Raw genomic sequence first — 12,101 nt, 5'->3', positions numbered from 1 at the left:
TGGTTTGAACAATGAGGCAGCATTATGGAATGAATATGTCATTTCCCATGACAACTACTTTGATAAGACTAATATGCATTTGTTGCTGTTTAATTTAGATATTTTAAAGAAATCTTAACAGTTAAGAGTACTCTCAAAAAACAAAAAGAGTACTCTCATGTGATATTAAACTAAAATATGAAATTTTATCTGGCATTACCACAATTGGAATTATGCTTTTATGTTTGTGTTTCAACATTTTGAAGTGCCTGTAGAAACCTCGGTATTTTGTAGGAAAACATATGGTTAAAAAAAACCCACATAACTTCTTGATCGTAATATATATATATTTTACTATTTCCATCCAGTCCTTGTTAATTTTCATCACATTCATTCGATGTAAAAGATTTTTACTAAACACAGTTGTATATATGCATACACACATACATATACAGAGTAAAGCTAATACTTTATCAATACTATGAATACTTTAATATTTACTTTTCTCAGTTTTAATTTTTTAATTCACACTCACATGGCATTTTCATAGTGGAATACTGATTCCCTCAAGTCTTAGAAACATAAAAACTTCAAATCTGACTAGCCCTAGAAAAAGAAGTGAAAGAGTTTTGCCCCTTTAAAATCAACCGAACACCATCACACCTTAGTGCTGAAGTACTGATAGTATTTCCCTAATTTTGGCAAGGTGGGTTCCTTGGCCACCTGCTTGCACTAGGCCCTGACTAGCATTTTATTAACATTAATTTCAGTTACCAGGATATTACTACTGCTTATACAGAGCAGCAGATTTTTTTTTCCCCATGCTGATTTTATCTCTAGGCGTCAAAAGAAAAGACTGTGGTCTGAAGCCAAATATGAAAAATGTCATCTCCACAAACGAGGAGAAAAGTCAAGGGTTTTTTAAAAATCAGGTCTTAAGCCCATTAACCAATATTAGTTTGTAAAACCAGACTGTCTCCACACTAGAGACTGTACTACCAAATGTGGTCCTTTGGGAGCAAGGGCTGGCAAGCTTGAAATGGGTTACCAGCATAGTGCACCTTTTTCTTATTTTAGGGGTTTTTTGTTTGTTTGTTTTGTTTTTAAACAAATCAGGCAATGGCTATATTTATTTGAGCATGGGTGTGGGCAGTGCCAAGGAAGAGACAGCGAAAAGACTTTAGGGTTCCAATCTCAGCTAACAAGACTTTCCTACCATCCTCAGGAGTGGTCCATGTCTCCCCAACAGGAATGTGGGCGAGGGAAAGTTATAAAGGCCCTGAGCTCTTCCCTTACCCAAGCCCCCCAAATGACATGACAAACCACTTCCTTCTGGGAACTGAAAGTCTTAAGCTTTAAGGGACAATGGAGCTCAATGCAGGCTTCAGAAAGATGGAGACAGTGAGATGAGATGAGGGGAGGGAACTGGGGGTGAGGGGATGCGCCCAGCGGCAGAGAGCTGAAGAGGGCGGTCAAGGCTAGGGACTTCGGGAGCCTGAGAAGGCCTGGATCTTCCAGAATCTGTCCAAGTAGGCCACAGCCCTCTAAGAAGCCCGAGGGGCTCGTCTGAAAATCTAGGGCATCTATGGACCCAGTGCCTATCACTGTCCTGGGGAGGGGAGACAGTCCCCGCAGGAATCCGGCCCCCAAAGTGGGGCTTTTCCTGCCCTTAAAAAACCACAAACCCTCACGGAATGAAGCAAAACACGTACAGGGATGGCAGGGCCGGAGGCAAAGTAGGTGTTCTGCAAACGTCGGGGGCGGGGAGATGTTGGCAGAGGTAAAGGGAGGCCCCCAATTCGAGAAACTTTAATCATCACCGGAATAGGGGAGGGGGCAATATGCGACCAGTAAGCAGCAGACAGAAGAGGCCGGGAGCGAGAGCAGCGACCAGCAGCGCCCCCCGGCTTCGGGGGATGACGGCCTGGGGCGCGGCCGCCGGGGGCGGGGGGTTGGAGGCCACCGCGGACCCCCGGCCGCGAAGAGCACAGCCGGGCTAGGCCTGAGGTGTCCGGACACACCCACCGCCGCGGCCGCAGCCCCGCTTACCTGCTCCTCCTCCGGGGTCAGCTCCGGCGCCATGTCGGGCTGGGGCGCGGTCGTGGGCTCCATCCCGCCACCGCCGTCGCCGCCGCCACTCCCGCCGGCGAACAGAAGTCGCCCGGGAGCGCGGGGAGCCCGGTGCGGTGGGCCTCCGCTTCCGCGTGCCCGCGCCTCAGCAGCCCGCGGCCGGCTCGCGCATAGCTAGGCCGGCGGGGCCCGGCGCCCGCAGCGGCCGCAAACGCCGCTTCTGTTTCCTTAAGAAAAAGCTCTCAGAACTGTCGCTCTCTTCTGGGCGGAAATCCTTTTTTATTTTCTTCGTTCCGTTCCTCACACTCCCCCACCTCTCCCGGAAAAAAAAAAAAAATAGTGCAGGCGAGGAGCTAATCGGGATTAAAAAAAGGAAACGTGAAATCGAGAACTTTCTAAGCCCAGAACGAAGGGCCGCGGGGGAAATTTTCGGAAGGCCCCCGGCCTTCTCGGCGTCCAGCTTCCTCGGCGGCACTCCGGCTCCTGCAGGAGTCCTCGGGGATGCGGGGCCCTGCGACCTGCGCTGCAGCCTCTCAGCCCCGTTCCTCAAAAGCCGCGGTGACGGGAGGGAGGGAGGGAGCGAGGGAAACGCGCCCCCCTCCCGGCTCAAGGCCAGTGCTGCGGCCGCACTGCGGCCGCCCGAGCCCCCCGCGGCTCCATTGAGAAACTGAGCGTCTCATTCACAGACAGGCGACGAAAAGGGCCCTGCAGAGCTCGGACGCAGCCCGGGAGGGGGAGACAGAGAGGAGCCCGGGGGCGGGGGCAGCGGAGCTAGAGGAGGGGGACGCCAAGAGGAGGGGGCGGGGGAGGCCGGCGGGGGGAGGGGAGACCCAGAGGAACCAGGGCGGGGGAGGGGCTTCGGCGACTGGAGGAGCGTGGAGCGAAAAAAAGGAAGAGTTTCAAGAGGTTAAGCTCCGTGGAGGAGGGAAAAAATGCATATGTTTGAAAACTAGCTGCCCACGGACACCTGGCCTGGGGTTACTTGCTACTACCACTTACTTGTGAGGAACCCGCAATCCTCATCTATTCCCACGTCACTTCCTGACTGAAAGACCCTGAAAAGGTTGCTTACTAAGTCCAGGATGCGCAGGTGGAAGGAGCAGACCCTGGCCCGCGGTATCCTGTAATCCATCACCTATGGCTAATTTTAGTCTCTCAGAAAAACAGCATCAGATTTCGAACCTCTTTCAGGAATCATGCAGCATTTGCAAGCCTTTGATTTTCACTAAGGCGAGCGCGGCAAAGAGCTTGGGGGTCTTACGGGAGTCAGTTTGGGAGTAGAGGGGGCACTGGGAAGGCAGGGCTGAGTCTGGCATGTTTTTGCATCATTCCAGACCAAAAATAAATACTCTAAAAGGGACCCAGCTAACAAGTGAGTGCCACAACTAGTGCCAAAGGCTGAAACCTGGAGAGCGCACAGAGCTAGGCCCACAGGAGAGGTCTTCAGACAACTGAGGAAGATGTCCTGAGTTCTGATGCTCCTTCTAGGACTTTAAAAGCAACCTCTGACCTCACCTCATTTCTGCACCATTGCAATAGAAACTTCAGGCTGCGCTTGGTTAGAGAAGAAACCCCTGGTGGTTGGTACTGTTTCTGTCTCAGGTGGGTTACTTTATCCTTTGCACCAATAAGGCTGACTCTAGGTTGAGTTCATTACCCCATACAGGAGTTACAGTTTCAGTATTGTAACCAGATGCTCCTCTGGAAGACTATTTAGCAAGTATGTTTATATGCCAGGCACTGGGGTCTGCACTAAGTTTACAACAATGAACAAGACAGTGGTCTCTTCCACATGTAAGGAATGGAATGATCCCTGAGCTATGTTATTAAGGGAAAAAAAGCAAGACCCAAATAGTGTGTATAATATGCTGTCATTTGTATAAAGAAAAAAATGTGTATTTGTAAATTTATTTATACATAGAAAAGCTTTGAGAGGATACACAAGAAAGATAGCAGTGGCTGTCTCCCAGGAGGGGAACTGGGATTCTAAGGAACAGAAGGGAAGAGGGAGACTTTTCCCTATATGGTCAATTATACATTTTAAGGGTTTTTTGTGTGTTTATTTATTTTTGGCTGCGTTGGGTCTTCATTGCTGTGCGTGGGCGTTCTCTAGTTGCGGTGAGCAGGGGCTACTCTTCATTGCGGTGCGCGGGCTTCTCATATCGGTGGCCTCTCTTGTTGTGGAGCATGGGCTCTAGGCGTGGGGGCTTCAGTAGTTGTGGCGTGTGGGCTTAGCAGTTGTGGCTTGCGGGCGCTAGAGCATAGGCTCATTAGTTGTGGCACATGGGCTTAGTTGCTCCGGAGCATGTGGGACCTTCCTGGACTAGGGATCGAACCTGTGTCCCCTGCATTGGCAGGGGGATTCTTAACCACTGCACCACCAGGAAAGTCCCTTTAAGGTTTTTTTAAAGCTTTTTATTGACATTGTCAACTACAAATTGGCATTTTCCATTGGCACTTGCCATCTACCTCTACAAGGATTAAATCATGTGCTGCTGCAGCTGCTGACTTTCAACACCCCTTGAAAGGAGTTCAGGTGGAGAGCAGACATGAGGCACTCTGTGCTCTGGGAAAAACTGGCAGAACAGGTCTTCAGATAGTTAGATATTTTCAAGAGCCAATTTTATGAGCCCAATTCTTGTATCTCCTCATATCTAGAAAAGCACTAAAATCCTTCGTGGTGACGTCTGCTCCTCGTGACTAGCAGTAACCTGTACGAAACTAGCAGAAATCTTCTGTAAAAAATATGTGCTTGATTGCATGTACTCCCCCTTCACCAAAATCACATATATACTGACTTTCCCCCCTGCCTCTTTGAAGCAGTTTCTCAGAGCTATCTGAAATGCTGTCTCCCCAGCTGCGGTCCTCATTTTGCCCCAAATAAAACTTAACTTGCAACTCTCACGTTGTGAATTTTTTTTAAGTCAACAACATATAATATACATACAGAAAGATGAAAATATGTGTACAGCATGGTGAATTTCATAAACTAAACACACCCACGTAACCAGCACACAGATCAAGAAATTCCCAACTTTCCAAAGCCCTCCTTATGTCCCCTCCCAGTCATTACTCGAGTTACCACTATCTTGGCTTCTAACAACATTGTGTGCATGTATGTTTAAATTTTGCACGTGGATGTATAAACTTTTCCAAAAATTTTTTAAATAGTAACAAATCTAGTTTTTCTCCCTAAGCAGGCAAATGGCTCTAGGACTAAGCTAGAGTAAGAAATTGCAGAGTACCTGAGTAGTACAAACCACTGAGTGGACACAGAAGAGGATGGAGTCTCTCAACCCACTATTTACATTTTTACATTTGTTTTGCCCAGTGATCCTCAGGACGCCAGTGGTTGGTGTCGCACAGCTAATTAATTAGTATTGAACTAGAACTTGAATCCAAGCATTCTGACTCCTTGTGCAGGTATTGGGTGAGGAAAATTTTAAGAGAGAAGTTTAACAGAATGAGCTAGGAGAGAGAACTCAGCGGAGTTTTCAGAGGCACAGCTGTGTGTGTGGGCGTGTGGGTGTGTAAGGGAACAGTTTTCTGGAACTGTTGCCTATCACAGTCCAAACAGGACAATGTTTGGAAGTTTTTGAGCAGAGGCGTGGGGAACAAAACCAAGTGCAAGGCGGCTGGCTGGATTTGCTCTGAGTGGCAAAGCTTAGGAGAATCAGAGTACAAAGTCTTGCCTTTAACTGCAGGCTTGAACTAACAAAATCAAGAATGATACTGTCATCCTGCTCAATCAGATCTTAGAGACTGTAAAACAATTTGTAATACAAAAGACTGGAAACAATATAATGGCCCATCAATAAGAAACTCAGTAAATAAATCATGGTACACACATACACTGAACTAATAAGTTCCACTTATTGTATCCTTACCAGGTGCCAGACACTGTTCTAAATGAGTTTCATTCATCTAATCTCTCCATCACAGTATGAGATAGCTGAAGTTTTGATCTTCAAAATATATATATAAGGTAGGTCCATATGTGTTGACATAGCCCTGGACTTTTGAATGCTTGGCTGCAGGACCTCAGAAGGAAGGCTAGGGTAGGGTTGGGGGAGTATAGGTGACAGACAATCACATTTTTATTAAATTAACATGAACTGAAATCTGAAAATGGAAAATAAATTACAAGGAGGGACCCCTTGGGGGAGGGGTGTTATGGGTTGAACTTTTGTTTTTTGCTTTTAAAGCGTAGGTTTCAGGTCTCTGTCTAGAAAGCTTATCCTCCCCTTCCTCCCACCTCCTTCACCAGACAAATCTGACTCATCCTTAAGGTCTCAGCTCAAAAGTCACTTCCTCAAGCAAGATCTTCCTTGACTACTCCCTGAACTGCTCCTTGTTACTCTCTCTCCTAGCACCATCTTGTTTTTTTTAAAAGAGAGTTGATCACAATTTGTAATTGTGTACGTGTTTCCATGTCATTGGCCTAGAGTCTGCCTGCTTAGCCAGGAAGGCGGGAACCACATCTGTAGGCCCCTGTACCCTCAGTGCCTAGAGCCTAGAACCTAGTACACAGACAGATTCTTCATAAATATGTATTGAATGACTGAATTAAGAAGATAACCAGACTTTCCTGGCGGCACAGAGGTTAAGAATCCGCCTGCCAATGCAGGGGACACGGGTTCAAGCCCTGCTCCGGGTAGATCCCACATGCCACGGAGCAACGAAGCCTGCATGCCACAACTACTGAAGCGTGTGCTCTAGAGTCCGCGCTCCGCAACAAGAGAAGCCACCGCAATGAGAAGCCAGCACACTGCAACGAAGAGTAGCCCCCGCTCGCTGCAACTAGAGAAAGCCCACGGGCAGCAACGAAGACTCAACACAGCCAAAAATAAAATAAATTAATTTTAAAAAATTCTCTTAAAAAAAAGACAACCACCTTGGGACTTCCCTGGTGGTCCAGTGGTTAAGACTCCACACTCCCAATGCAGGGGGCCGGGGTTTCATCCCCAACCCGGTGCAGCCAAATAAATAAATAAATATTACAAAAAAAAAAAAAAAGACAGCCACCTTAACTCTGAGACCTCTGTCTTGCCATTGTCGTATGCCTTTTTTTTTTCTTTTTGGCTGCACTGGGTCTTCGTTCCTGGGTGCGGACTTTCTCTAGTTGCAGCAAGCGGGCGCTACTCTTCATTGAGGTGCGAGGGCTTCTCATCGTGTTGGTTTCTCTTGTTGCAGAGCACGGGCTCTAGAGCGCAGGCTCAGTAGTTGTGGCACACAGGCTTAGTTGCTCTGGGGCATGTGGGATCTTCCTGGACCAGGGATCAAGCCCATTTCCCCTATATTGGCAGGCAGATTCTCAACAATTGCGCTACCAGGGAAGTCCCTCTCCTGCCTTTTTTTATATTTGTTTGGATCTAGGAATAGAGATACTTCCAAAGCTGTGATTAGAATTTTGTAACCTTTCCCCCAAAACACCTTTACTTCTGAACTCTAAAGCTTCTCTCAGAAATTGCTCCAAAATACCTACTGCCTATGAAAGAGACATGTCTAAAAGACAGATACAGAATAAGTAAGGTCAAAGTACTAACCGATGTCTAGGGTGAAAATTTTTTCTTGTTTACTCATAGGCCAAAGCTATAATCACTAGGATGGCTGAAGTAAGCTATGTAAGGAAGGTGAAAAATCTTGTCCCTTGTAGATAACATTTCCCCCATTACCCAATACTTTAGGGCCTGGTATTTACCTACTGCTATTCTCTGCTTTTTCTATTCTTTTCTTTTTCTCTAAACTAAAATATGATCTGGCTTCTTCCTCACACAAACAATTTTCTCATCTGACACCCCTATTTACTACTCCCAGATCACAGGTTAATCAGTCACTATTCTTGATACCTGTTGTTACTTCAATACTTGATACCTGTTGTCTAGAGTTTACCTAACACTCTGAATTGTAATTATTTGCTTATTTGTCTGTCTCTCCCACTAGACCATGAGTTCCTTGAGGGCAGAGGCCATGTCTTATTCATCGCCCTCTCTTCAGAACCTAGCATAATATATAGTTCAGAATAGCTGGTGCTCAATCAATGTTTGCTGAAAGAATGCACCCATCCTTTTCCAGCAAACAAGGTACAATTCTTGCCAAAGAGTACCAAACAGGTTTGGTTACCTTGGGTACTTAATTGCTCACGGGGAAAACATTCAATACAGGAGAGAGGTACCAACTGAGTTACTTTACTCTCACTCTCTTTGACTTACCTGTGATAATGGGGAGGCCAGAGCAGAATGGATAAATTAAGTCCACAGATTAATCTGGTCCTTCTTTGATGTAAAGATTGGGTATAATTACAGAATCCTAACATAAAATGGGACTCAAAAATCAGCTTATTTTACCAAAGCAACCAGTCATACTCTGGCTAAAACCTCAAGGCTTTTTGTCAACTTTTCCTGCCCTACATATCTGAAGGCATAAACCAAAAGACCGCATTTGCTTAAAAAATACATATTATGGGTTTTTTACTCATTTCTTTATTAGAAAGGAAGTCTATAGCTAGGAAGATCATTTCTTTCCCTCTTCCAATGTACGTAGTGAGAAGGTTTTTGGCTATCCTTTTAATCACATTCACAGAATTAAATACAGTTCTTGTTCTTAGAAGTCTGAAACGTATCCAAACAACTTTTAGCAGCCTGCCACACACCTCCACTCAGTCTTCTCTCCAGGGTCACTAACCTGGGCAGCAGAGAGTGAAGGGGCTTCCCTCCAGACTGCATTCTCATTCCAGTTCATCATTTCATTCACTCAGCAAACATATATTGGTACAACAAGTAGCAGGCATGATGCCAGGCACCAGCGACCTAAAGATAAATAAGACAAGGTCCCTGACCTCAAAGTGCTTACAATCTAATAGAGGAAGTGTGCAATAAAGAATTTAACCTTGGGGCTTCCCTGGTGGCGCAGTGGTTGAGAGTCCGCCTGCCAGTGCAGGGGACACGAGTTCGTGCCCCGTTCCGGGAAGATCCCACGTGCCGTGGAGCGGCTGGGCCTGTGAGCCATGGCCGCTGAGCCTGCGCATCCGGAGCCTGTGCTCTGCAACGGGAGAGGCCACAACATTGAGAGGCCCGCGTACTGCAAAAAAAAAAAGAATTTAATCTTGCCCAAAGAGAGGCTGACCTTTGCCCTTGGTTCCTGGTAAGGAACCTCTAAGCCCTTGGAATGTCCTGCCTAATAAAGGTGTCTTTGTTTGCATGGGGGTCTTTTGCCACACTAGATGTGGTAATGTGACTAGGAGGGAGGGGGACTTGGACCACACGTTATCAACTAGACCCCAGGAAGGGCTGGAGATTGAGGTTGGCCAACCAGGTCTGTGTGACCAAGTCCAATAAAAAACTTTGGACACCAAGGCTCAGGTGAGATTTTCTGGTTGACAATACTCCATGAGTTTTGTCACACAGTTAGTAGGAAGTTTAAAGCTGTCCATGACTCCACTGGGAGAAGACAACTGGAAGATCCATGTTTGAAACTTTCCTGGACTCTGCTCCATGCATTTCTTCCCTTGGCTGACTTAAATCTGTTTCATTTCACTGTGATAAACTGTAACTGTGAGTAAAACAGTTTTCAGTGAATGTGTGAGTCCTTCTGGTGAATTATCAAACCAAAGAGCAGTCTTGGGGACTCTCCGTAACTTTGGGAAACAGATGTGTAGTGGGATGGGGAGGGCACAAAGATGAGAACGGCTAATTCTACCTGCAGAGGTAAAGTTTCAAACAGGTATCTGTTTATTCAACAGATGAGTAGGTATATTCACCTGGATAAAATCAGAGTGAGAAGGGATGGTTTTGGGGGGAAAAAATATAAAATACGTGTGTTTGTACTGCGAACTATAAAGCAGCATCACTAGAAAGGAGGCAGAAAAGGAAGCAAGGTATTTTATGAGACTAGACGGATACACTAAGGCCAGGTCATGAAGAAACTTGCATAGCAGGCCAAGAAGCTTCACATGTGTCCTGTAGGCGAAGGGAAGTCCTTGAAGTAACATGATCAGATGTGCATTTTTAGAAAGGATCACTCTGCCAGTTGTGACAGGGATGGATTGGAGCTGTTGGGGAGGGGGGAAGACTGGTGGCAGGGAAACTGGTGGCAGAGTAAGAGCCTCTGGCAGTGCTGCAGAAAAGAAATGATGAAGACTTGAATTAAGGCCTAACTACTTACCAGTCAGTCTCCCAGTCACTTAAAACTCAGCATGTCCCAAACTGAACTCATTATCTTTCCCCTCAGTCCCCCTCAATTATGTTCTTCCTGGGATTCTTGTCCTTGTTAATAGCATTTAGTCACCCAAGTTAGGAACCTAGGAATCATTCTGATGATTCCTGTCCATTTCTTACCTTTCATAGCTAGTGAGTCACCATGTCCTTAGGTCTCACCTCTTTCTTCTCCATTTCCTCTACAATCTAAGTTATGAGTTAACATTAAAATAACCAATATCCAATCCCAGAAACCTATAACGCAACCATATTTGAAGCAGGTGGCAGGAGATGACTTTATAATTCGCAGAGAAATATGACCAAGAGACATATTCTATTCAGTGATGATAAATAATACTGGCTCCTCAGTTAAAAATATAAGAGCACTCCCCTGAGATACAGCCTTCAAGCTACCATTCAGCAGTATCAAGTCGTGCATGGTGATAAGTTTGGCTAATATGTTCTTTGGTTCATGCATCTGTCCCCAGAGAGTGTTCTTTGGGGAAGTAGTCCTTCCAGACCGATTATTTCTGGGCAGAGCCCAGACAAGTCTCTACTGATACTAGCATGCACATCTCCTGAAATGATACAGTTGGCTGCTGAGAGCAGACTAGAGCATTCAGAAGAGACTAAACCTTTAAGCAGCCTACAACAAGCTTTTTGGCAAGAGGAACACAATGTTTCTATTGCAGAGTTGACCTAATTTCAGGAAAGAGCTTATTGATATAGGCACGCTTAAATCTGCAGCCAGCTGGGTCATCATTGGGTAGGGGAGGAAGGGGTTTCTTCCTTCACCAATTTTACAGAGTCAGCCCGAGCAGCTCTTTAAGAGCCCAACACTGAGGCTAGTTCCAATGGTGTTCTGAATTTGTGTAATGAGGCTCTGCTTAACCACAACTTCTGCCCGGATCTGTTCCCAGAACTAATCAACACAAAGAAACAACTGCGTGTCAGACAAGATCTGCCCTGGATCCCTCTGAAATTTTGTCCACAGGATACTAGTACTGCTGGAGTGGAACAGTGAAGTCCTTTTCTCTTGTAAGAGAAGTCCTAGAAAAGTGGAAAGTAGTATGGGGAGCAGATTGAGGCCACGGGAAATGGGACACATTTCCTGAACACAGAGCAGAAACTGGTTGGTGTTAGACGCCATCTTCCACTCCCACAGCTGCCAAAGAGCTCTAGTTCACAAATCTGAATGGATCCTGCCTGCTCAAAGCACTTCATCAGCTCCCTTTCATCCATACATAAAACCCAAAACCTCTGCATAAGACACAGGCCATTTATGATCAGACCCATCTCTTTCCAGCCTCCTTTCCCATAGATTTCCAGCCCTACTTGACAACTGAGCCATGCTGAACCGACTTCAGGTCCCAGAGCAAGTCCTTCCCAGCTCTGGAGGGGTGCATCTGCACGCCCTCCTGCCTCTGTGAGAAACTCCTGCCCTCCTTGTCTGCAGAGCACATTTCTGTCCCTCCTCTGAGCCTCAGCCCAGCTTTGAACTCCTCTGTGAAACCTCCCTCTGCTCTTCCCAGCATCCCCCCACACCCCATGCTCTATGCCCCTTTCTGCACTAAAGCAATCATCCCACCATCTGGACCCACTCTAGATGCTGGTGGGTTTATTTTCTCACTGGATCGTGAGCTCCTCAAGGGCAGGGATGAAGTATGGTCCCTCACCATAACCCACTCTACATAAGCACAAGGCTTATCTTCTGGAAGGTGCTCAAATGTTGGCTGAAGTAGTGAATGAACTCCATTTGCATTTTATCTCTGGCTGTGTCTAAACCAAAGAAAATCACACTTGTCTTCTCAGAAGAGGGAACATATTCAAATACCAAGAACTGCAGTTCCTGGTAAG

At 46.2% G+C, this 12,101-nt stretch overlaps 1 protein-coding gene across 1 annotated transcript in view; it reads right to left on the bottom strand.

Annotated features, from left to right (window-relative positions):
- The window catches only part of PTPN9 (protein tyrosine phosphatase non-receptor type 9), a 79,429-nt gene extending 77,059 nt beyond the window's left edge, over positions 1-2,370 (bottom strand). Inside the window, exon 1 of the mRNA XM_060005571.1 lies at positions 2,029-2,370. Coding sequence (XP_059861554.1) covers positions 2,029-2,091 — 63 coding nt within the window. The 5' untranslated portion in view covers positions 2,092-2,370. The remainder of the gene's footprint in view (positions 1-2,028) is intronic.
- Between the last annotated feature and the right edge of the window lie 9,731 nt (positions 2,371-12,101).

The sequence above is a fragment of the Delphinus delphis genome, chromosome 2, assembly GCF_949987515.2.
Source record: "Delphinus delphis chromosome 2, mDelDel1.2, whole genome shotgun sequence".
NCBI lineage: Eukaryota > Metazoa > Chordata > Mammalia > Artiodactyla > Delphinidae > Delphinus > Delphinus delphis.
Note: the sequence above shows the minus strand (reverse complement) of the source record. Positions and strands in the feature narration are given on the sequence as shown.